This window comes from Magnolia sinica, chromosome 14 (assembly GCF_029962835.1).
Source record: "Magnolia sinica isolate HGM2019 chromosome 14, MsV1, whole genome shotgun sequence".
Lineage (NCBI taxonomy): Eukaryota > Viridiplantae > Streptophyta > Magnoliopsida > Magnoliales > Magnoliaceae > Magnolia > Magnolia sinica.
Genome location: NC_080586.1, coordinates 74,411,059 through 74,434,551, shown reverse-complemented (window position 1 = coordinate 74,434,551; position 23,493 = coordinate 74,411,059). Strand labels below are relative to the sequence as shown.

General features: G+C 40.2%; 1 protein-coding gene across 5 annotated transcripts in view; it reads left to right on the top strand.

Annotated features, from left to right (window-relative positions):
* The first annotated feature begins 1,800 nt into the window (after positions 1–1,800).
* Positions 1,801–23,493, top strand: part of LOC131226209 (WAT1-related protein At1g21890-like) — a 36,635-nt gene continuing 14,942 nt past the window's right edge. For 2 of the 5 annotated variants that reach the window (XM_058221977.1, XM_058221978.1), the window contains exons 1-6: positions 1,802–2,049; positions 2,798–2,860; positions 3,451–3,567; positions 5,828–6,056; positions 6,250–6,408; positions 8,796–8,947. In XM_058221977.1, coding sequence (XP_058077960.1) covers positions 1,847–2,049; positions 2,798–2,860; positions 3,451–3,567; positions 5,828–6,056; positions 6,250–6,408; positions 8,796–8,947 — 923 coding nt within the window. In that variant the 5' untranslated portion in view covers positions 1,802–1,846. Of the gene's footprint in view, positions 2,050–2,797; positions 2,861–3,450; positions 3,568–5,827; positions 6,057–6,249; positions 6,409–8,795; positions 8,948–9,893; positions 10,670–23,493 lie in introns of those variants that run through there. The other 3 variants (XM_058221975.1, XM_058221979.1, XM_058221976.1) reach the window with 3 other exon arrangements.

The window sequence follows — 23,493 nt, the reverse complement described above, 5'->3', positions numbered from 1 at the left end:
TATGCTGACATCCTGACTTGTACACTTATGTGGCTGTAGCAAAGCTCTAATTATGATATTAGCATAACTCTCAGTTCATGATCCAAACAATAGTGACAGCACCATTTGGGTGATTTTATTTGAGACACGTCTATACCAAAATGTACAATATCTCAGTGCCATCATCTCAACCATCATTGTCGAATGTTTATATTGCAAAATGCTATCCATTAATCCCTGAGGCATCTTTTATTAGTGGACAAATGCAATATTCGTCCTAAAACGACTATTCACTTAATTCCCAATGTACAGTACTCAACATGGAAATTGATTCAAACCTTATGCACATCTCCAAATATTCATAGATGCATCATGGGTGCCCTTACAATGTATGCTGGACAGTCCATCTATGTGCTTTTCTTTTCTTCTTTTTTTACATGCGCACCCGCCACACACCACGCACGCCGTAGTGGGATTTCACCACCTATGAGTTTCAAACATAAGACCTTGTGCCGAAACTCATCAGAGTCTACCACTTGGGCAAGATCGGAACCCGTCCATCTATGTGCTTAGGGCTGTCAGTGGGTACCCAATGGACCTCACCCAATTTTAAGAGGTCTAGACCTGTTAATAAATTGGTTTCAGTTTGGGTCTTTGATTTTATGGACTCAATTAAAAATCAAGTCTAGCTAGGTCTAAATCGTGTCCAACAACTTGGATCTGGTTAATATTTGGTCGGGTTAGTTTTAATATTATTATTAGGCGTATTAACTTTATATCGCTTATTCTAGAGATGAAGTGACATTTCCTAAGCTAGCTATATGCATGTAATAGAGCCCATTTACATGTCACATGTGTCAAAGTGTCACGTGTGTGTGATCTAATCCATTCATCAGATGAGACCGACCATGCAAATGATCTTATATATACCAAACCCATTTCAATCCAGTTATCTCATGAGTGCCTGAAACCAATAGGATACAGGTCTTCAAGAACAAGATCCTGATGATAGGTGGTAATATGATTGGTGATTTGCTTTTCTTTTTTGTGACACCCACCTCAAGTTATATGTCCATATCTTCTGTTAATAAAATATTTCTTTAAAAAAATAATAAATAAATAAATAATAATAATAATAATAATAAATAAAAACAAGATCATTCAAAAAGATCTGGACCTGCAAGAGCATAGAACAAGGCTAACAAGGTACAGGTTATATAGACTGATATTTCACCACCATTTTACAAATGACAGGGACTCATCAAACATACACATGCGTGCTTGTGCAGCATTTCAAATCGTCCAATGATAGTAGCCATCTCTTTCTGCCCTTGGAATTTGGACCAGAATATTTTACTTACTTTCAACTTTTAAACATCCATTTGATAGCCATCAATTGGACGGATTGGATTTCCTTATCAGCGGAATTTTAGACATATGCTCCATTCAAAACGTGCCAATTGTCCAGCGTTGAAACCTTCCTGGAGCCGAGCATGATGTTTATATGCTATCGAAACTGTTAATAGGGTTATTACCACTCAGATAAACTGTATTCACAAATATCATCCTCATACAAAACTTCTGTGGGCGCACAAAGTTTCCAATGGTGAGCGTTCAATCCCTGCTGTTTTGTGTGGTGTGGTCCACATGAAACTTTTTAGACTCCTGTCCTAATGTTGTCTTGCAAAACTGATGAATGGAATGGATTTGTCACGGGCATCTCACGGACATCCTACTGGTGGGGAGAACAGGATACTTGCAAGTTGGAGGGAGGAATCAGATCCAAATCATCTTGAGGTGTATATAAATAAGCAGTTTATGTTGCTTGTGTTATATTCATGCATTCTGAGGCCATACAACACATACAATGGGTTGTAGGGGTGGAATAGGGCCCATTTTCAAGAAATTCAAGCCACACCTTCTCATGGTTTTGGCTGAAGTTGGCTACACATTCCTTAACTTATTCTCAGAAGCTTCTTTCAAACATGGAATGAATCCTCACGTCTATGTGACCTACAGACAGCTTGTAGCTGGTGTGTTCGTATTTCCCTTTGCCTATTTCCTTGAGAAGTGAGTCTCTCTCTCTCTCTCTCTCTCTCTCTCTCTCTCTCTCTCTCTCTCTCTCTCTCTCTCTCTCTCTCTCTCAGCAAAGTGCCAACATAGTTTGTGCGTGCAATCCGAGCCACTCATCAGATGGGTGTCCGCCATGAATATGAGCTGCCCAAAAGTCAACAAGATGCACTCAACAAGTAGGTGGCATGGGTACAACGAATACCGATCATTGATCATCTTTTTTCCTACCATCCATCCTTCTTGCATGCATATCGCCCAGCCGATGATTGGGGCGTACGTGGCATCTTCACAGTGGCCCACATCTATTGAATGGCCCAGATACTGCACGCGTGGATAAGTATAGGGTGGTAGGAAGGACTGAGTATGTGTGAGTACCATATTTCGGTGATCAGACCCTCAATCTGATGGGCCTCATCTCCGATAGAGGACCCCAGAAAATCAATGCTAACCCTAGGAAAAGCATTCATCTAATGATATATGCCTAATACTGTGAAAAACACTCTTGCTAAACAATCCTAGGAATCCAATGGTTGGATTCAAATTGGACGGTTGAAAATGAAGTATACCTAACCAAAGAGGGAGAAGGTTTTTTTTTTTTTTTTGTTAGCTTGTTAGTACACCCGCTAGTTCACACTTCACTGTTAGCCACCCCCACTAGGGAATCATAACAAGACCTCAGTAAAGAGGCAGAAGTTTTTTCCAGCTACAACATGTTAACTGCTGGTTTTACATGTTTTCATTGCAGAAAAATAAGGCCAAAGCTCACACTCTCATTGTTTCTGGAGATATCTCTACTCTCTCTTCTTGGGTGAGTACCCATATTCCAATGTACATTTTTTTTTTTCTTTTTACACACGCACACACACCCCCACAGACTCACGCCATAGTGGGATTTCACCACCAATGGATACTCGAACCCTAGACCGGGTGTTGAGATTCCCGAGAGCCTACCAACCGAGCAAGAGTACAGATCCCATATGCCAATGTACATGAATGCTATGCTTAATTGACAACTAAATAGCTGTGAGATGCTTATCAGACGGTTGTCATTAATATCCAAATAAAACAAGCATGTGTGTAAAATCGGAGCCGATCATCTGATGCATACACGGCCTCAAAATCAGGTTGGCGTCACATGTCACACGTGGATAACAGATGTGGGCCATTGGCCTATATATATATATATATATATATATATATATATATATATATATATATATATATATATATATATATATATATCAAGACCTATCAAAGCCATTTTTGGTCCACAGTACATATATGGCAGGGCCCAGTGGATAAATGACATTGGAAACAAACACTACATGCAATTACGCCATATGATTTGCATTGGAAGGAAACAGGAATAACACATTAGTTGGGAATTTTTTATTACAGGATCAGCTTAGCACCAAACATGTACTCTGCGAGCTTAAGATACACTTCTCCCACATTCGCGGCATCCATAGCCAACATCGTCCCTTCATTGACTTTTTTATTGGCAGTTCTTCTCAGGTATGGACCACCTTCATCTTAACCACTCATTTCATATTTTACTTTCATCATCATCATCCTAACCTTATTTCAATTAATTGGGTCCACCATTCCATTTTAGTCTATTAATTACATACGTTTATTATAATCAACCAGTATCCCTTCATCTTTTACTTTCTTTTCAATAATTTTACTTTGAAATTAAAGTCACAAGTTTTGCACGTGTCCAGTGGTTCAGGAACTACAGTGATACCAGGTAGATGTGGGGCCCACATGACCCATGCATAAAACCCAAGCCGTCGATCACATCCATCAATGGAATTTAACCCTATCATTAGGCTGATTTGTGAAAATCAGGTGTGCTATACCACAAGGACCGAGTTGGGAGGAAACGTCTACCCTTGATTTGTTTGGACTCGGTCTATTGGACATGTGAAATTCAGGCCATACCAAACCTTCATCTGGTTTGGATGAATGGTCTGGATGAGAATCATGCTGTTTCAAACTCTTGTATAGATCAAGGGTGTAGTCCCCTCTCATATTGTACCCTGTGTTGTGGCCCACCAGGTGAGTGTTGGATTAGGCCTATTCTGGCACGTGAGTGTAATATGATGTGATGTATCTGATGCACAGGTTGGATGGCCTCCATGAGATTCATGGGCCCCATATCTGCCCTGCACCACTGGAAGTTTACAATGGTAGTGGTACCACTCAAGCGCTATACATGTGTGAGCGGACACATACGTAAATATGTGTAAAGGAACTTCTTACCAATAAGTAATTAGAAGTAAGAATGTACAGCTAGCTGCGTGTGGAGCATAACATGGTGTACATAGGACATACAATCCATTTAACAGGGGTGGCCCCTGAAATTTTGATGCCTACGCGAGTTGAACCAAGTCGAGCTTGGCACAACTCGACTAGGCTCAGCTACTAGCTGACCCCAGCTCGAACTCAGCTTGGCTCGGTCCTCGAGCCTGACTAGCCAGCTCGCCCAATTCAGTCAGCAGGTCGGGCAAGTTTGAACCCAGTTCAAGCCAAGATCGAGCCTCAGCGGCATTTTCTCAAACATATAGAGTGTACCTTCAATTTCTCACCATATGTAAAACAACAGCAACAATTACAAGGTATTTCATCAAACACCCAATAGGAAACATAAAAAATCAAGATACATGGGTATTTATTTCATATCTATACCTTCCTCGCCACCAAGCTTGGTAAGCAACATCAATAGAAAAATAACTGAGTCACTGAACTAGTTCGATTCAAGTTGGGGTTCAATCAGAATCAAGTAGAGCTCAAGCAAGTTTGAACTCGGCTCGAAATTTTTTCAAGCTCAAAAAATCAGCTCGACTCAGCTCAAACTCAATTTCGAATTGAGCTTTTCCGAGTCGAGTCAAGCGAGCTAACCCAGCTAGCTCGGTTCATGTACTGCTCTAGCTAAAAGTCACATCAATCTAATGATCTGGGCCACTCCATATAAACAATGAACAACCAACCAAATATTTTAAAATTCCCTTAATTTCTCACTTTATTAGGAAAATTGGAAAGATGATATTTCTCCTTATTTATATTAAGATAGATTTCATTTTTCTTGTATTTTATTTTTTTTCCTTTTTTTTTAATTTTCAAATTTGATTAGAGAAAGATTAGCTCGTAATTAATTGTCAATTATCTTTATGAGGTCATTCTTATTGTATAAATTCCATATTATTATCAATGAAAACACGCAATAATAATAATAATAATAATAAATATTTTCATTCGTGTTTTTTTTTTCTCTCTCTCTTTTTATTTTTACAACGCTTGGTGATTAGATCAGCATAATTTTGGTAACCGATCGATTTTCACCATGGGGAAACCATGTTAGGTGAGCTGAATGCACACCTTGGTAGTTCCCACCTTAGGTGAGATCTTCATGTATATGATTTCAGGTGGCAATGGCCCAGTCCCACCCTGTAAGCCAGGCTTGGGATGATGATGAATGGCCCAGTCTAACTATTAAGTGGGCACATTGTAAAATAGAATTGACAGTTGAATGATGGTTCATGTAGGTCATGTCTCCAAGATCTGAGCTGTTTATTCAACAGAGCTCACCGAATACAGGCGAAACCGAAAGGAAGAAAGAAAAAGAAATATTAGATTAGACTACTTCAAATCTTTGATCATTTAAATCTTTTCCTTAAAGGGTGACCTATCCCATCTTAAATTTATTTTAATACATTGGCGTCAACAAGCTCAAATTAGTTTTGATGAATTTTAATATGCAAATCGATTTTAGATTGGAGGGTCTGGATAGGAGCACACGTGGGATGGCAAAGATTGTTGGGACCCTGGTTTCACTGGTGGGTGTGATGATCATGACACTCTATAGAGGACCTGTTTTGAGGAATTTAGGGCATGCGCTTGTTCACGTCCAAGGAAGTACTACCATCAAGGAAAATTGGATAAAGGGGCCCATTCTTATAATCGGATACTGCATCTCAGCCTCCTTATGGTTTCTCATGCAGGTACTCTCTCTCTCTCTCTCTCTCTCACTTAAGTACGTGGCTCATTTCTTATCAACAATGGTCTCACCATTTGGATGGTCCAGATGTACGATTATTGGGTGCATTTTATTTCAACTGATTAAGAGACTACTGAACTTTAACAAGCATTTACAATGACAGAAAATGTGATGTATGCTGTCCATGGGTAGTGCAGGCAGTCACATTGAAGAAATACCCGGCCCAGCTTTCACTAACTACGTGGATGACCCTTGTTGGTGGGGCCCAATCAGCTGTTTTCACAGCATGCCTGACACACGAACCCAAGGCGTGGACTGTTGGATTCAACATCGACCTCTGGAATATCCTATATTGTGTAAGGAGGCGTTTGGACTGTAAGTTAGTTAAGCTAAGCCACTTATGCCTCAAGTAGCTTATCTTAATTAGTTTCTACTTATTTAGATAGGTGGGCCACACGTATTTCGGGAAAAAAAAAAAAAACAGTAGCTTATCTTAATTAGTTTCTACTTATTTAGATAGGTATGTTTGGTAATTAACATACTTATCAGCTTCTCCTCTCATTCGTCTCTCCTCTCTTAATCAATTTATGAAAAGTAGAAAAGTAAAACAAATTTGCTGAAGTGATTCAGTAATTTTAAGTAAAAAAAGTTACTTATAACTAATCATAAACCAAACTTACTTATCTGGAATAAGCTACTTGTCTGCTGCTATAAGTAAGAAAAGTAACTTATTTGATTGTATCTAAATGCGGGCGTTTGGATCGTAAGTTGCTTAAAATAAGCTACTTAATTCCACGATTAGCTTAACTTAGTTTCTACTTATTAACAAGATAAATATGTTTGACAAACAATATTCTAATTATCAACAGTTTATCCTCTCTTTCATCTCTCCTGTGCCTCTCTTCAGCAACTTACGAAAAGTAGAAAAGCTAAAAATTTAACTAAGTGCTCAAGTACTTTTAAGTAAAAAAGTTACTTATAAGTATTCATAAACCAAACTTACTTATCTGAAATAAGTCACTTATCCACTACTGTAAGTACAAAAAGTAACTTATTTGGTGGTATCCTAATGACCCTAAATGTTAGGAAACAAAAATAGAGAAAGGTGCACCAACATGGGTACACGTGAGTCTACTTTACAAGGGACTCCTGCTTGCAGAGTAGATGTCATACGCAAAAACTACAGGCCCCAATCCACTAATCTGTGGGCCACACAACTGCATTGATCTGTGCCAATTCGTTAGGTTTCTAGAGGACTGCCAGAATGATGCATTTCGTGAATGTATCATGACGCCCGCATCAGAACATCTGTACATAGTGTACATGAGGTGCTTGCTTACCATAATGATCAATACCATTGATTCTGTGAGCCACCATATATATAGATGGGTCCCATCCATGCGGTGACCCACCAAAGCAACGGTCCTAATCAGCATGCCTGCTTGAGATTGGGTATGTTGAGCTTGATCTTGGCAAGGCAAGGAACTTTACTATCAATATCTTTTTTGTACAAGAGATGCCCACCAAATGAGTATATCTCCCTATATTGTTCAAAAATTCGAAACTCAGACTCACTGAAAGGTCCATTGAGTTGAGTTGACCAGAAGACTCGACCAAATCTTTATTTGACTCTATTTGAAACTTAAAACTTTAATTAGATATATTTGTAACATTAAATATTGCTATTCTTTTTATAAATAATATAAAATGTCAGAAAAGATAACTCATGGGGCATGGTCTACTAGTTGAGAGCCTTACTTTACTTTTCCAGAGAGAGTCACCGTTTTAGAGCCTTTCTTAATTTCTTTATTTATTTATTATTATTTTATTTTATTTTTAAAAAAAGGTCTTGCATTTAGATCTCGCTCTGTCACATCCTTTTTATGATTTTTTTTTAAAAAAATGACTGTGCAACTAACCATGATCCGCTTCGAGTTAACCAAGATAATGAATGGGTCCTTACACATGCTATGGTAGTACACTTACAAGAGTTTCAACACGAGGTCATAAGTTCTAGTACCCATTGTAGTGAAATCACACTATCGTGTGAGTACATAAGGGTGCGTGGGGGTATGAGTGCATGCATAAAAAGTAAATAAATAAATAAATAACCCAAGTCAATGAATGACTAGAAACCCAATTCAGAAACTTAAAAACTTGACTCGACTCAATGTTCCACTGGATTAAGTTAGCTTGAAGAGTTGACCCAACCCAACTTAATATTTAATTATTGTAAATTAAAAATATATTAGAAATGATGATGGATATTTAAAATAGTTAAATTTAGAACAGCGGGCATATACTGACTCAACGAGTCTCTTCGAGTCTAGGCCGAGTCAGGCCCATTAACGAGTTTCCAAGCGACTGAGTTTGAAATCTAGGTGAGTGGACTTGACGCTGCCAAGTTTCAAGTTGATTCAGCAAGTTTTGTAACCATGACAAAAACTACGTTCACCGGACATCTGACTTGGAACATATCGATGGTCTAGCTCCATGGCTCAGTGGTATAGATAAACTGTTTCAACATTGAGATCATGGGATTGAGTACCCATGTGGTGTGGGTGTGTGGGTGTATGGTGTAGGGGTGTGTGTGACAAAAAAAAAAAATCCTAGAACGTGGCAAGTCGAATTGACTCAGCTGAATTCCTGATTCGATAAGAGTAATTTTAGAAAATCTACAATCTTCAAACATTGATGATTAATTCAAAGTGAATTTTGAATTTCAAGGTTAATGTGTTTGCAGGGAGTGGTAGTCTCTGGTTTAATATTCTACATACAACTATGGTGCACTAAAGAAAAAGGACCCGTGTTTATAACCACTTTCAACCCTCTTGCAGCCCTACTCATTGCATTACTAGCATACTTTGCTCTTGGTGAAAAACTGCACATGGGAAGGTAAGCTCTTCTAGCGGTTTTACTATCAAATAATTTGGGCCCACGTTTCAATGATCCAGATATTCCCATTCTGGATGCCCACCATGGATGGTCATTAACCAAAAAATCTCCTCCATCAGACATCCCAACCATCTAATTGGCAGACCATTTCTCTTTGTATATGGACCATTCACTATATTCTATTTTTAAGTACCCATTTATTTCCAGGCCAATCATTGGATGGATAAGATTGTTCGAAAGGGTATTTTTCTAACATCACCCATTCATGGTGATGCCCACCAGATGAGAGGTGTGGATAACAGAAAGATGGGCCTCTCTCATTTACAATTATGGTGAAACACCATTATTATTATTGGGACACACTACCTATACTACCTTTCTTTAATATAAATTTACCATCTTCTCTACATTTTGTAATGCAATTGTACGGAAGTATTATATTCTTGCGGCTTGTTTGGTGGCAGCAAAAGTTTAATTAGCTTTAAATAATCTTTATAGGTCAACTAATCCAACGCAATCTATGACGCCCCAACTCAAGTTTAACAATGGAAAACCACACTAAGGCTATCCACAGTGGATATGTACAAAAAAGATTCATCCACACTTTTTTTCTTATTTTGTTTTGGGTTTCAGGTCAACTAATCATCTAACCCATATATGGCTGGGTCGGGTGAGATTGAGTAGGGTTCAACCCCAAGCCTGAAACATTTTCTTAAAGGTGTCAGTCTAGCATGAGCCCGATCTGCCGTTTAGCTTTATAACCAAAACCCACCTCAACAAATGGCTTAGGCCAATTGACGTATTGCCGCCATAGTTGTAAATAAACAAGGAACAAGAGACTTGCATGTTTTTGAACAAACAGTTAGGGGCATGACTTTTGCTGCAACTAAACGGCCCATTAGTTGTTGTCTCACCTATCCTAAGAGATTTTATTGAATCTGTTTAGCATAATCGGAGGTGTTATTGTCATCATTGGACTCTACTTGCTGTTGTGGGGCAAAGAAGGAGATCACGTGGACCAGATCAAGTCTCAAGAGGCTTCCTTGTCTTATGAAGAACCAAAGGAAGGAAGCCAAGATAAAGGCGTTTATTTAGGTGGAGAGGGAGATAAGTTGAGGAGATCGCTGGACGTCTAAATCCCGTACTGCAAGGGAAAATTATCAAAATCTATATAATAATTGATCACCTGCAGCAAGTGGCACCATAAGTTATCATGCAGGCATGTTTTTGCTGCCAAAATGCCACTTACATAGAACATCAGCACCATTCTAATAATGGGCCTCGAAATAAAGATCTCTTATATACAAAAATCAATTATAATCCACACACCAAGTGGGCCACATCTGAATTTTGAGTCTGGGCCCTCGTTTCCGTTTATTCTAATGGTGTGGCCCACCTGATGATGGGACTGGCTTGGTTTTGTCCCACAGTTAGCATGGTATATATAAATGTCCTACACAAGTAGGAAGTTGGGAAGAAAATATGCCTTCAAGACAAGTTATGCTCTATCTATAGATGAGTACCAATATCCACTGGACGATGTAAGAAAACAATTGTATCACAAAACAGCTATTTATGAGAAAAAAGTATGGTTTGTATTCGTTTCTATCATGACATGAACTTCAATGATACATAGGCATAATATCTGAATGTATTATTATTGTATCATTTTCCAAATAATATAACGGAATTCAAATTATAAAAACATTATGATATTTATCATATCTATTTTCAATATATTGCGATAAATCATGGTTCAAAAACTCAATGAATGGACTCGAATCTGAGCCAAGTCAGCTTGACTCTGTAATATTTCATGTTGATTACCACCAAACTTACCAGCAGGATTCATGATGTAGAACGGATTGTGGATTCATTCATGGCTAAGATGGACCAAAGAAAGGAAGTCAAGAAAGATCCAACACACTCAGTGTAGTTTGACCGGTCAACAGATTTTGTCGACGGGTCAAAATTTTGCTAAAAGTTTCGGATTGTTCATTGTCTGCTTTTTGCCAATTCCGACAGCTTGACATATCTTATATATCGATAGGTCAAAATCTAGTTCGACAAGTCGATAGGTCGAAATTTCCCCAGAATTTTAGATTACTTACTGTCGGGTTTCTGCCAGTTTCAACAGATCATGTCGACAGGTTTGAAATCCAGTTCGATAGGTCGACAGATCAGGTCGACAAGTTGAAAATCGTGGAATTCCTAACTTAGGTCTGTGGACACTTTTAGGTTGTTTCAACCTGTCGAACTGACCAGTTGATGATAGGTCAACTTGTGGCGGAAAGTTACAAATTTTTACCTGTCCTTGAGTTTTACCAAATTTTTTTAATTAAAATAGGCAACCACACGTGCTTGCACGCATGTAAACTCAAAAAGCCAGGGATCACAAGCTAAAACGTAAACCTAGGAGCCCATGACCCAACTGAACCCTGTGCCCTGACAGAACAAACTGCACCATGATACATGTGGGACTGAGGCCATCGAATTCCCAGTCCATTAGGCACTGGCATGTGATTAGATGATGTAGAGCGGGTCGCGGATAGTTACATGGCCAAGATGGATCAGAAAAGGCCCGGTCGACGACAAAAGTGATCCAGACCATCGAACCTTAAATCGGGCGTATCTCGCAATCCGGAATGAGTTATCTGACGTAAAATATATGATTTTGGGATAGAACGAGCTACTTTAGCCAACCAACCCCGCTATGCCAGGTTATGCAACCCGGAATTGCGAAAAACCCCTGGATCGACGGTCGTTTTCCTGTTTTAATTTCGTTTTTACTATAAATAGTAAGTTTTAGTTTGATTATAACTCTTCATTCGTCAGGCTTTAGGAGTTGCGCCCAACATGAAAAGAGCTTAGAATAATTAGGAGAATGGTTTGGTGAAGCCAAATAGGACACTTACTATTTTTGGCCGAAAACCTTGCGCAGTAGTAGACATCATGACTGTCTATAAATAGTAAGTTTACTATTTATAGTAAGTCGCGGATTCTAGGAGTTTGAGTTGTAGTTTGATTCTGATTTCTTTCTCATTGCTTGTTACCCTTATTTAAAGGGTTGTGAACTCGTTTTTATTCATCAATTAATCAATTTCGAATTTCTTAGAATTTATTTCTATTTTTTGCTTTCTTTTCCTTGTGGAGATTCGAGAAGTCTCTGTGAGGAGTCCAGAGAAGCTCCGTGGATTCGGAGTAGTTATCCTCATCACGTTCATCCCTGCGTCAATTGGTATCAAAGCGAGGTTTCCCCTCGGGCCGATGGCAAACAATGAAGGTAAGAATCAAAATCCTGTGGACGGTGATTCAGGGATTCGTTATCTTTCGAAAAGAATGGAAGCTTTCCACCGGGAGAGTCACTTGATCATGCAAGGGCTGCAGGCAACTCTCGACCGTCTTGTGGATGCGCTACTCTCGCCCCAAGCCCTAAGCGGTGCTCCACCACCTTTGGTTGCTCCCCCACCCATGGTGGCTCCACCACCCATGGTTGCTGTACGACGCAACCCCGATTTTCGTAGAGCACTACCAGTGGCAAACCGTAGGGCTACACCAGATGATTCAAGTTCTAGCGACGAGGACCTTAATGAGGGTTTTGTTCGACGACCAATCCATAGAGGTGATCATCTAGATCGTGCTAAAAGAGACTATCGAGGTAAGGCTGAACTTCCTAGTTTTAACGGTTTATTACGTATAGAAGATTTTCTCAATTGGCTAGCCGAAGTAGAGAGATATTTTGATTACATGGACGTGTCAGATCATAAAAGGATAAAATTAGTAGCGTTTATATTAAAATCCGGTGCTTCTGCATGGTGGGAACAATTACATCTCTCACGAGCCGGCCAAAACAAGGCGCCCATCTCATCATGGTCACGGATGAGACGTCTTCTTCGATCTCGATTTCTCCCTAGTGATTATGAGCAGATATTATTCCAGCAGTATCAAAATTACCGACAAGAAAATCGAACCGTCACAGATTACACTGAAGAATTTCAGCAGTTGGTTATACGAAACGATCTGTCAGAATCTGACTCATAGAAGGTGGCATGATTTATAGGTGGGTTGCAACCGACAATTCAGGACCGAGTTCAGATGTACCCATTCGGGACTATGGATGAAGTAGTTCAATTGACGGGTAGGGCAGAAACACAACTTGCAAGAGCTCCTGCTCGTCCATATCCTTCAACTGGACCCCCCATGACGGGTCCTACGCAGGATCCAGTGCTGACACGAGGAAAAGATCCAGTAGGAGAACGTCCTCAACCTCCTACAACCGTAAACTGTGATATGGGTAGCAACTCTTCCAGGCCTCAGCATGCAGCGCCCACAATAGCGGGCCTGAGTAGGATTCCAAATCCTTATGATATGCCAAGGTCGAATAATTATTATTGCTGTGGCCAATCAAGCCACTTATCAAACACTTATCTTTAACATCCCACATCACACTTGACTATAAACGAATGGGGCACTGAAGATGAGGCCGTAAAAGAAGACTATCGCTTTGATGAACATGAACAAGTCACTGAAGAAATAGCAGGTGGCGATGAAATGACGGTCGAAGATCGTGGCGAGTTTCTAGTTGTGAGGCGATTACTGTATGCCTCACGAAAAGAATTACATCCACAACGACACAATATATTTCGTACTCGGTGCACCATCAACGGAAAGGTCTGTGATGTGATCATAGATAGTGGTAGTAGCGAGAATATCGTCTCGAGAGTAATGGTGGACAAGTTGCGGCTACCAACAATGAAACATCCTTCCCCGTACTCTATCGGCTGGATAAAAAAGGTGAATGAGACCAAGGTAACTGAACAATGCACTATCTCGTTTTCAATTAGCAAAAATTATAAAGATCAAATACTTTGTGACGTGGTCGATATGGAAGCTTGTCATATGTTACTCGGTCGACCCTGGCAGTCGGACCGTGATGCGACCCATAGGGGACGAGATAATGTTTACGTATTCGTCAAGAATAGTCGAAAAATAATCCTTGCCCCTATAGCACCAGAGAACCACCCTGAAGCCTCTAAAATGGAGGGGAGTTCCCTCTTGACCATTCGAAATTTTATGGAGGAATCCAAAGAAACCGGCGAGGTATACGCTGTAGTGGTGAAGGGCGAGGAAGAGGAACCCTCAAACATCCCTCTAAGTTTAAGACTGTTACTAAACGAATTCAAAGAAGTCTGGCCTGAGAATTTACCTGATGGATTGCCCCCCATGAGGGACATCCAACATCACATAGACCTCATCCCTGGGGCTAACCTGCCCAACCGCCCTCATTATCGGATGAGTCCGAAGGAGTGTGAGATACTTCAGGGGCAAGTGGAGGAATTGATCCGTAAGGGTCTCTTGAGAGAGAGCATGAGCCCATGTGCCGTACCAGCATTATTAACGCCAAAAAAAGATGAAAGCTGACGCATGTGTATTGACAGTCGGGCAATCAACAAAATTACCATCAAATATCGGTTCCCAATACCATGGTTAAACGACATGCTCGATATGTTAGAAGGGGCCAAGGTGTTCTCTAAACTAGATCTAAGGAGCGGGTACCATCAGATTCGTATTTGACCAGGTGATGAGTGGAAAACGGAATTCAAGACCAAGGAAGGGTTGTCTGAGTGGCTGGTCATGCCCTTTGGCTTTTCGAACGCACCAAGTACTTTTATGCATTTGATGAATCAAATTCTAAAATCGTTCACTGGCCGATTTGTGGTAGTATATTTTGATGACATATTGATATATAGTCAGGATGAGGCGGAGCACAGGAAACATCTCAGGCAGGTGCTGTAGGTCTTACAAATTAACAAGTTGTACCTCAACTTGAAGAAGTGTAGTTTTTTAACTGACAGCCTATTGTTTCTAGGATTTGTTGTAACGTCCACAGGCATTCGTGTAGATGATGAAAAGGTGCGAGCTATTAGGGAATGGCCGATCCTGACAAATATTCATGAGGTGAGGAGTTTTCACGAGTTGGCGACTTTCTATCATCGATTTGTACGAGATTTTAGCACCATAGTCGCGCCTATAACAGATTGCATGAAAAAAGGACCGTTCCAGTGGACCGATAAAGCTGACAAGAGCTTTCATGAGATCAAGCATCGTTTGTCTACAACACCGGTTTTGGTGCTTCCTAATTTCGACAAATTGTTTGAGGTTAAGTGTGACGTTTCGTACGTCAGAATTGGAGGAGTATTATCACAGGAAGGCAGGCCGGTAGCCTTCTACAGCGAGAAGCTCAGCGAAGCCCGAAAGAAGTGGTTGACTTATGAGCTTAAGTTGTACGCAGTTGTTCAGGCGCTACAACATTGGCGGCATTATCTGATTCAAAGAGAGTTTGTTTTGTACACTAACCATCAAGCATTAAAGCTTATTAATAGTCAGACTAATGTGAATCGTGTGCATACTAGATGGGTTGCATTTTTACAGGAATTCACTTTCGTTCTGAAGCACAAGTCAGGGCAGCAGAACAAGGTGGCTGATGCACTTAGCCGTCGTGCATCCCTACTTATTACGATGAGCAACGAGATGGTCAGCTTCGATTGTCTCAAGGAGCTGTATGCCAAGGATGAGGACTTCAAAGATTCTTGGATGAAGTGCCAAGAAGGTCACTCCAGTGACCTTCATATACAGGACGATTTTCTCTTCAAAGGAAATCGATTGTGCATCCCCCAAAGTTCTCTAAGGGAGTAGATTATTCAGGAGCTACATGGAGGTGGCCTCGGTGGACACTTAGGGTAAGACAAGACGCGAGCTATTGTGGAAGAGCGGTATTACTGGCCGCAATTAGTACGCGCTGTGGGAAAAGCCGTACAATGTTGCCATGTTTGTCAGACCTCTAAGGGGCAATCTCAGAATACGTGTCTCTACACCCCGTTACCTGTGCCTAACGGTATTTGGGAGGATTTATCAATGGACTTCGTGCTTGGTCTCCTATGAACACAACGCGGCATGGATTCGGTGTTCGTGGTGGTAGATCGTTTCTCCAAGATGGCGCACTTTATTCCATGCAAGAAGACCCTCGATGTAACACACGTGGCAAATTTATTTTTCAGGGAGGTCATACGGCTACACAGGGTCCCCAAGACCATTACTTCCGATCATGACACAAAGTTTATTAGCCATTTTTGGTGGACTTTATGGAATCGATTCGATACACGACTTCAATTCAGCAGTGTTTACCACCCACAGACTAATGGGCAGACCGAAGTTGTGAATCGCCCATTGGGAAACCTCCTTCGCTGTATTTCAGGAGAAAAATTGAAGCAGTGGGATTTGGCCTTGTCTCAAGCAGAGTTTGCATTCAACAACATGGTGAACCACTCAACAGGGAGATCACCATTCCAGATTATCCACGGACGAGTGCCTCGCCACACACTTGACTTGGTCCCTCTGCCCAAGCACCTAGGCACGAGCATTGCAGCAGAACATATGGCAGATAAGATCATGGGCATCCATGCAGAAGTGCAGACCAAGCTACATGCCTCGAACAAGAAGTATAAGGAACAAGCGGACAAGCATCGGCGACAAAAAGTGTTTGAGGTGGGCGACCGCGTTATGGTCCATCTCGCGCAAAGAGAGATTTTCGACAGGGACGTACAACAAGTTGAAAAAATAAGAAGATGGACCGGTACCAATCATCCAAAAGATTAATGACAACGCTTATGTTGTTGATCTTAGATGACATGACAATCTCATAGACTTTCAACGTCGCGGACGTGACGCAGGATTAGAACTCGAGGACGAGTTCTTTTAAAGTGGAGGACATGTAGAGCGGGTCGCGAGCAGTTTCATGGCCAAGATGGATCGAGAAAAGGCCCGGTCGATGACGAAGTGATCCGGACTATTGGACCTTAGATCGGGCGTATCTCGCAATCTGGAATGAGTTATCGACGTAAAATATATGATTTTGGGGTAGAATGAGCTACTTTAGCCAACCAACCCCGCTATGCCGGATTGCACAACTCGGAATTCCGAAAAACCCCTGGATCGACGGTCGTTTTCCTGTTTTAATTTCATTTTTACTATAAATAGTAAGTTTTAGTTTGATTATAACTCATCAGTCACAGATTCTAAGAGTTTGAGTTGTAGTTTGATTCTGATTTCTTTCTCATTGCTTGTTACCCTTATTTAAAGGGTTGTGAACTCGCTTTTATTCATCAATTAATCAATTTCGAATTTCTTAGAATTTATTTCTATTTTCTGCTTTCTTTTCCTCGTGGATTCGAGAAGTCTCTGTGAGGAGTCCAGAGAAGCTCCGTGGATTCGGAGTAGTTATCTTCATCACGTTCATCCCTGCGTCATTAGCGAAAGTCGATACTTACTTGGCAATGAACAAAATGCTTGATATGAGCGAATGGTCAACAAAATACATGGGTTAAACCCTTAGGGCCCGGAGTCGTTAACTAGGCCAATTTAGGGCAATTTAGGTTATGTCAATTACCCCAACTTGTGTTGCACAAAAATAGAGAAAAATAGTTATATGTTGGTCCAACCGGTAGATTATCGGTTCCTTTCGATTCAACCGATGGCCTCTGAATTTCAATACACTTGCAAGCACCATTTTTTAAAATGGGGGCCATAAAATCTTTTTTTTCGCTTTCCTTCATTTCCAAAGTTTAAGAGATAAGAGATGGAAAGGGAGTAGGAGAGTGTGAGTGTGAGTAGAGTTGTACACGAATTGAGTTAGCTCGGTAATTAACTCGCTTGACTCAACTCGAAAAAGCTTAATTCGACTAGGTTCAAAACTGAGTTCGGGCCGAGTTGAGCTGACTTCTAGAGCTTGAAAAAATTTCAAGCCAAGTTCGAGCTTGTCCGAGCTCAAATCGACTCAGATCGAACCTCAACTCGATTCGAACTTGGATCGAACCAGTTTGGTGACTCAGTTATTTTGATATTGATGTTGCTCACCAAGTGTTAGATGAAATGACTCAACGAATTGTTGTTTCAAGTGCATACATTCTCCGCAAGATTAGCTGGTGGCGAGGAAGGTATGTATATGAAACAAATCACTACCACAAAAATAAAATAAAATAAAATAACATTACATTATAAAACTACCTTTGTATCTTGATTTTGATATTGCCTACTGAGTGTTTGATGAAATATTTATAAATTGTTGTTGTTGTTATGCATACTATGAGAAACTAAAGGTGCACTCTATGTGTTTGAGAAAATGCCGCATAGGCTAGAACTCGGCTTGAACTGGCTCGATCTACAGACCAAATGGAGTTGATCTGGTGAGTCAGGCTTGAGGACCGAGTCAAGCTGAGTTCAAGCTGGGGTCAGCTAGTGGCCGAGCCAAGTCGAGTGGTGCCAAGCTCGACTCGGTTCGACTCGTGTACAACTCTAAGTGGAGTGTGAGTGAGAGTGAGAGTGTGGGTGTGAGAAATTGAGGAGATCAGGTACAAATCACCATATCAGGCCATTCTTCACCAAATTTAAATCGTGCACGTTGTCTCGCATCTTCTTTGGCCGAAAAACCCTTCTATTATTTGGGTAAGAGCTCCCCTGACCCGACATGCGTGTTCTTCCCCCAATTTCTAGGAACTTTAGCTATTAGGGTAAGAAATCCTTCATTTTTATTCAAATGTTGGGATTTTTAAGGTTAGGGTTTGTTCATGCTAGGGTTGTGGTCCCCGTAAACAATTTGTAGCGGCCCATTTTCATCTAGGAGCCATATTTGAGCACAGCTTTGTGTAAGCTTCGAATTTCGGGCGAGCTCGGGCCCCTTCTGTTGAATCAAGTTGGGGTTGTTCGAATATTGATAGGTAAACCCTTAAATCATTTTTGAAAGTTTAATTAGATTAAAATCTAAGTTATTAACGATGAATTTGTTGATGAATTAGGGTTTGGAGCTTTTCAGAATACGTGTCTCTACACCCCGTTACCTGTGCCTAACGGTATTTGGGAGGATTTATCAATGGACTTCGTGCTTGGTCTCCTATGAACACAACGCGGCATGGATTCGGTGTTCGTGGTGGTAGATCGTTTCTCCAAGATGGCGCACTTTATTCCATGCAAGAAGACCCTCGATGTAACACACGTGGCAAATTTATTTTTCAGGGAGGTCATACGGCTACACAGGGTCCCCAAGACCATTACTTCCGATCATGACACAAAGTTTATTAGCCATTTTTGGTGGACTTTATGGAATCGATTCGATACACGACTTCAATTCAGCAGTGTTTACCACCCACAGACTAATGGGCAGACCGAAGTTGTGAATCGCCCATTGGGAAACCTCCTTCGCTGTATTTCAGGAGAAAAATTGAAGCAGTGGGATTTGGCCTTGTCTCAAGCAGAGTTTGCATTCAACAACATGGTGAACCACTCAACAGGGAGATCACCATTCCAGATTATCCACGGACGAGTGCCTCGCCACACACTTGACTTGGTCCCTCTGCCCAAGCACCTAGGCACGAGCATTGCAGCAGAACATATGGCAGATAAGATCATGGGCATCCATGCAGAAGTGCAGACCAAGCTACATGCCTCGAACAAGAAGTATAAGGAACAAGCGGACAAGCATCGGCGACAAAAAGTGTTCGAGGTGGGCGACCGCATTATGGTCCATCTGCGCAAAGAGAGATTTTCGACCGAGACGTACAACAAGTTGAAAAAATAAGAAGACTGGACCGGTACCAATCATCCAAAAGATTAATGACAACGCTTATGTTGTTGATCTTCTAGATGACATGACAATCTCATAGACTTTCAACGTCGCGGACCAGTGCAGGATTAGAACTCGAGGACGAGTTCTTTTAAAGTGGAGGGGACTGAGGTAGAGCGGGTCGCAGACAGTTTCATGGCCAAGATGGATCAGAAAAGGCCCGGTCGATGACAGAAGTGATCCGGACTATTGGACCTTAGATCGGGCGTATCTCGCAATCTGGAATGAGTTATCTGACGTAAAATATATGATTTTGGGGTAGAATGAGCTACTTTAGCCAACCAACCCCGCTATGCTGGGTTAGGCAGCCCGGAATTGCAAAAAAACCCTGGATCGACGGTCGTTTTCCTGTTTTAATTTCATTTTTACTATAAATAGTAAGTTTTAGTTTGATTATAACTCTTCATCCGTCGGGCTTTAGGAGTTGCGCCAAATAGGACACTTACTATTTTTTGGCCGAAAACCTTGCGCACTAGTAGACATTACGACCGTCTATAAATAGTATGTTTACTATTTATAGTAAGTCGCGGATTCTAGGAGTTTGAGTTGTAGTTTGATTCTGATTTCTTTCTTATTGCTTGTTACCCTTATTTAAAGGGTTGTGAACTCATTTTTATTCATCAATTAATCAATTTCGAATTTCTCAGAATTTATTTCTATTTTCTGCTTTCTTTTCCTCGTGGATTCGAGAAGTCTCTGTGAGGAGTCCAGAGAAGCTCCGTGGATTCAGAGTAATTATCCTCATCACGTTCATCCCTGCGTCATTAGCAAAAGTCAATACTTACTTGGCAATGAACAAAATGCTTGATATGAGCGAATGGTCAGCAAAATACATGGGTTAAACCCTTAGGGCCCGGAGTCGTTAACTAGGCCAATTTAGGGCAATTTAGGTTATGTCAATTACCCCAACTTGTGTTGCACAAAAATAGAGAAAATTAGTGATATGTTGGTCCAACTGGTAGATTATCGGTTCCTTTCGATTCAACCGATAGCCTCTGAATTTCAATACACTTGCAAGCACCATTTTTTAAAATGGGGGCCATAAAATCTTTTTTTTCACTTTCCTTCATTTCCAAAGTTTAAGAGATAAGAGATGGAAAGGGAGTAGGAGAGTGTGAGTGTAAGTAGAGTTGTACACGAATTGAGTTAGCTCGGTAATTAACTCGCTAGACTCAACTCGAAAAAGCTTGATTCAACTCGGTTCAAAACTGGGTTCAGGCCGAGTTGAGCAGACTTCTAGAGCTTGAAAAAATTTCAAGCCAAGTTCGAGCTTGTCCGAGCTCAAATCGACTCAGATCGAACCTCAACTCGATTCGAACATGGATTGAACCAGTTTGGTGACTCAGTTATTTTGATATTGATGTTGCTCACCAAGTGTTAGATGAAATGACTCAACGAATTATTGTTTCGAGTGCATACATTCTCCACAAGATTGGCTGGTGGCGAGGAAGGTATCTATATGAAACAAATCACTACCACAAAAATAAAATAAAATAAAATAACATTACATTATAAAACTACCTTTGTATCTTGATTTTGATATTGCCTACTGAGTGTTTGATAAAATACTTATAAATTGTTGTTGTTGTTATGCATACTATGAGAAACTAAAGGTGCACTCTATGTGTTTGAGAAAATGCCGCCTAAGCTAGAACTCGGCTTGAACTGGCTCGATCTACAGACCAAATGGAGCTGAGCTGGTGAGTCAGGCTTGAGGACCGAGTCGAGTTGAGTTCGAGCTGGGGTCAGCTAGTGGCCAAGCCAAGTCGAGTTGTGCCAAGCTCGACTCGGTTCGACTTGTGTACAACTCTAAGTGTGAGTGTGAGTGAGAGTGAGAGTGTGGGTGTGAGAAATTGAGGAGATCATGTACAAATCACCATATCAGGCCATTCTTCACCAAATTTAAATCGTGCACGTCGTCTCGCGTCTTCTTTAGCCAGAAAACCCTTCTATTATTTGGGTAAGAGCTCCCCTGACCCAACATGCGTGTTCTTCCCCCACTTTCTAGGAACTTTAGCTATTATGGTAAGAAATCCTTCATTTTTATTCAAATGTTGGGATTTTCAAGGTTAAGGTTTGTTCATGCTAGGGTTGTGGTCCTCGCAAACAATTTGTAGTAGCCCATTTTCATCTAGGAGCCATATTTGAGCACGGCTTTGTGTGAGCTTCGAATTTCGGGCGAGCTCGGGCCCCTTCTGTTGAATCAAGTTGAGGTTGTTCGAATATTGATAGGTAAACCCTTAAATCATTTTTGAAAGTTTAATTAAATTAAAATCTAAGTTATTAATGATGAATTTGTTGATGAATTAGGGTTTGGAGCTTTATCCTCAAATTTCTTACGTCTACGTTGCAACAGAATCAAGAGATTTCAATTCTAAGGTGATATCTACCCCTCAAGCTTTCCAGTGATATTTTTAGTCTTACAAGAGTCTCAACATTTGATGATCATATTAATTAATTTATAAATCATGCAATAATTCTTGTAACCTAACTTATGTGCGTTAAATTTAGGATAAATTGCTAGAATTCAGAACATGCTTAACTCCTTGTTGGAATCTATAATATGCTTAGAGTCTTGTATAAGATCACATAACATGCTTAAGTCCTTGTTAGAATCCATAATAGGCTTAGAATCTTATATAAGATCACATGATATGTTTAGCCCTTTCATAGGTTGACTCCCATACATGCATCCCTTAAAATGCTCAATTACTTGAATGTAACATGCTTAGCCCTTGGTATAACAACACATAACATGTTTAGCCTATTGTTTAGGTTGATTCACGTATATGCACTCCTTAAATATATAATCATATGAATATAATCCTTATCTTGCAAAACTCATGTGGATATGAATTATGACATGTCTTAATAAGGTTAATTATATGTGATTTTTCTGGATATATAGAATACTTGTATTCGTTCTTTGTTGGCTTATTTTGCACCTTGAATTGAATTACATGGATTTTTTTTTATAGTCGTACCATTTATAAATTTGTCGTGCCTTATGTTGGATTTGTTGGCTGAGATCCCTTTGGTTGCATCCCTATGTAGAATTTGTGCTTTATTGGCTTTGTTATGCTTTGTAGGTTTTGTTGGAAGGAACCCTTTAATTGGAATCATAAATTATGAAGAGATGGTGAGGTCTACTAGTTGGATCAAGATTAGTCACTAGTTGTAAAGGCTTATTAAATGGCTATTTGCGAATCGGATTAATAAAGGTTATATTAATCATACATTCATCACACGCAGCCGTTATCAGGTGGGTAATTCAAATGTTGTGGCAACACGTACCATTTCATGGGGTATTTTCCCTAGCTCCTGGACCACTATTCAAATAACTCTTTTGTTTACTGTGAGATGAGTCAACTTTTTAAATGATTCGGTCACTTGTATTAGTCTGACCGGATGGGCATCCCTAGTGCGATGAATATTTCATGCAGTCATACGCTTAAATAAGATTGATTCAACTTTTTCCCAAATTTTGTAATTATTAAAAATAGCAAAATTATAACCCAAATAAAAGTCCTAATTCTAGCAAAATGCTTCTAAAGCTTAATTTTTAAAAATAAAATTTCTAGATAAACTTTTTCTCTAAGAGTACTAGCATAATTAGGAGTAATTTCTAAAAAGATGAAAATCTAAAACTCTAAAAATAAGAAAATACTACAAAAATGAAATTCCTAAAAATAGTTTTTTTCCTAAAATTATATTTTGGAGCTAAAAGCTGACTTTTTCTCATGAAACGGACAGATGCAACTCTATTATGGGTCATTTGGCCCCAAATGGTCTCTTCCCGTCAAAATTCATAAGTCATGCGTGTTCACAATCCCAAGTGTAGGGTTGCGATGCAGTAATAATCTCTGTGAGA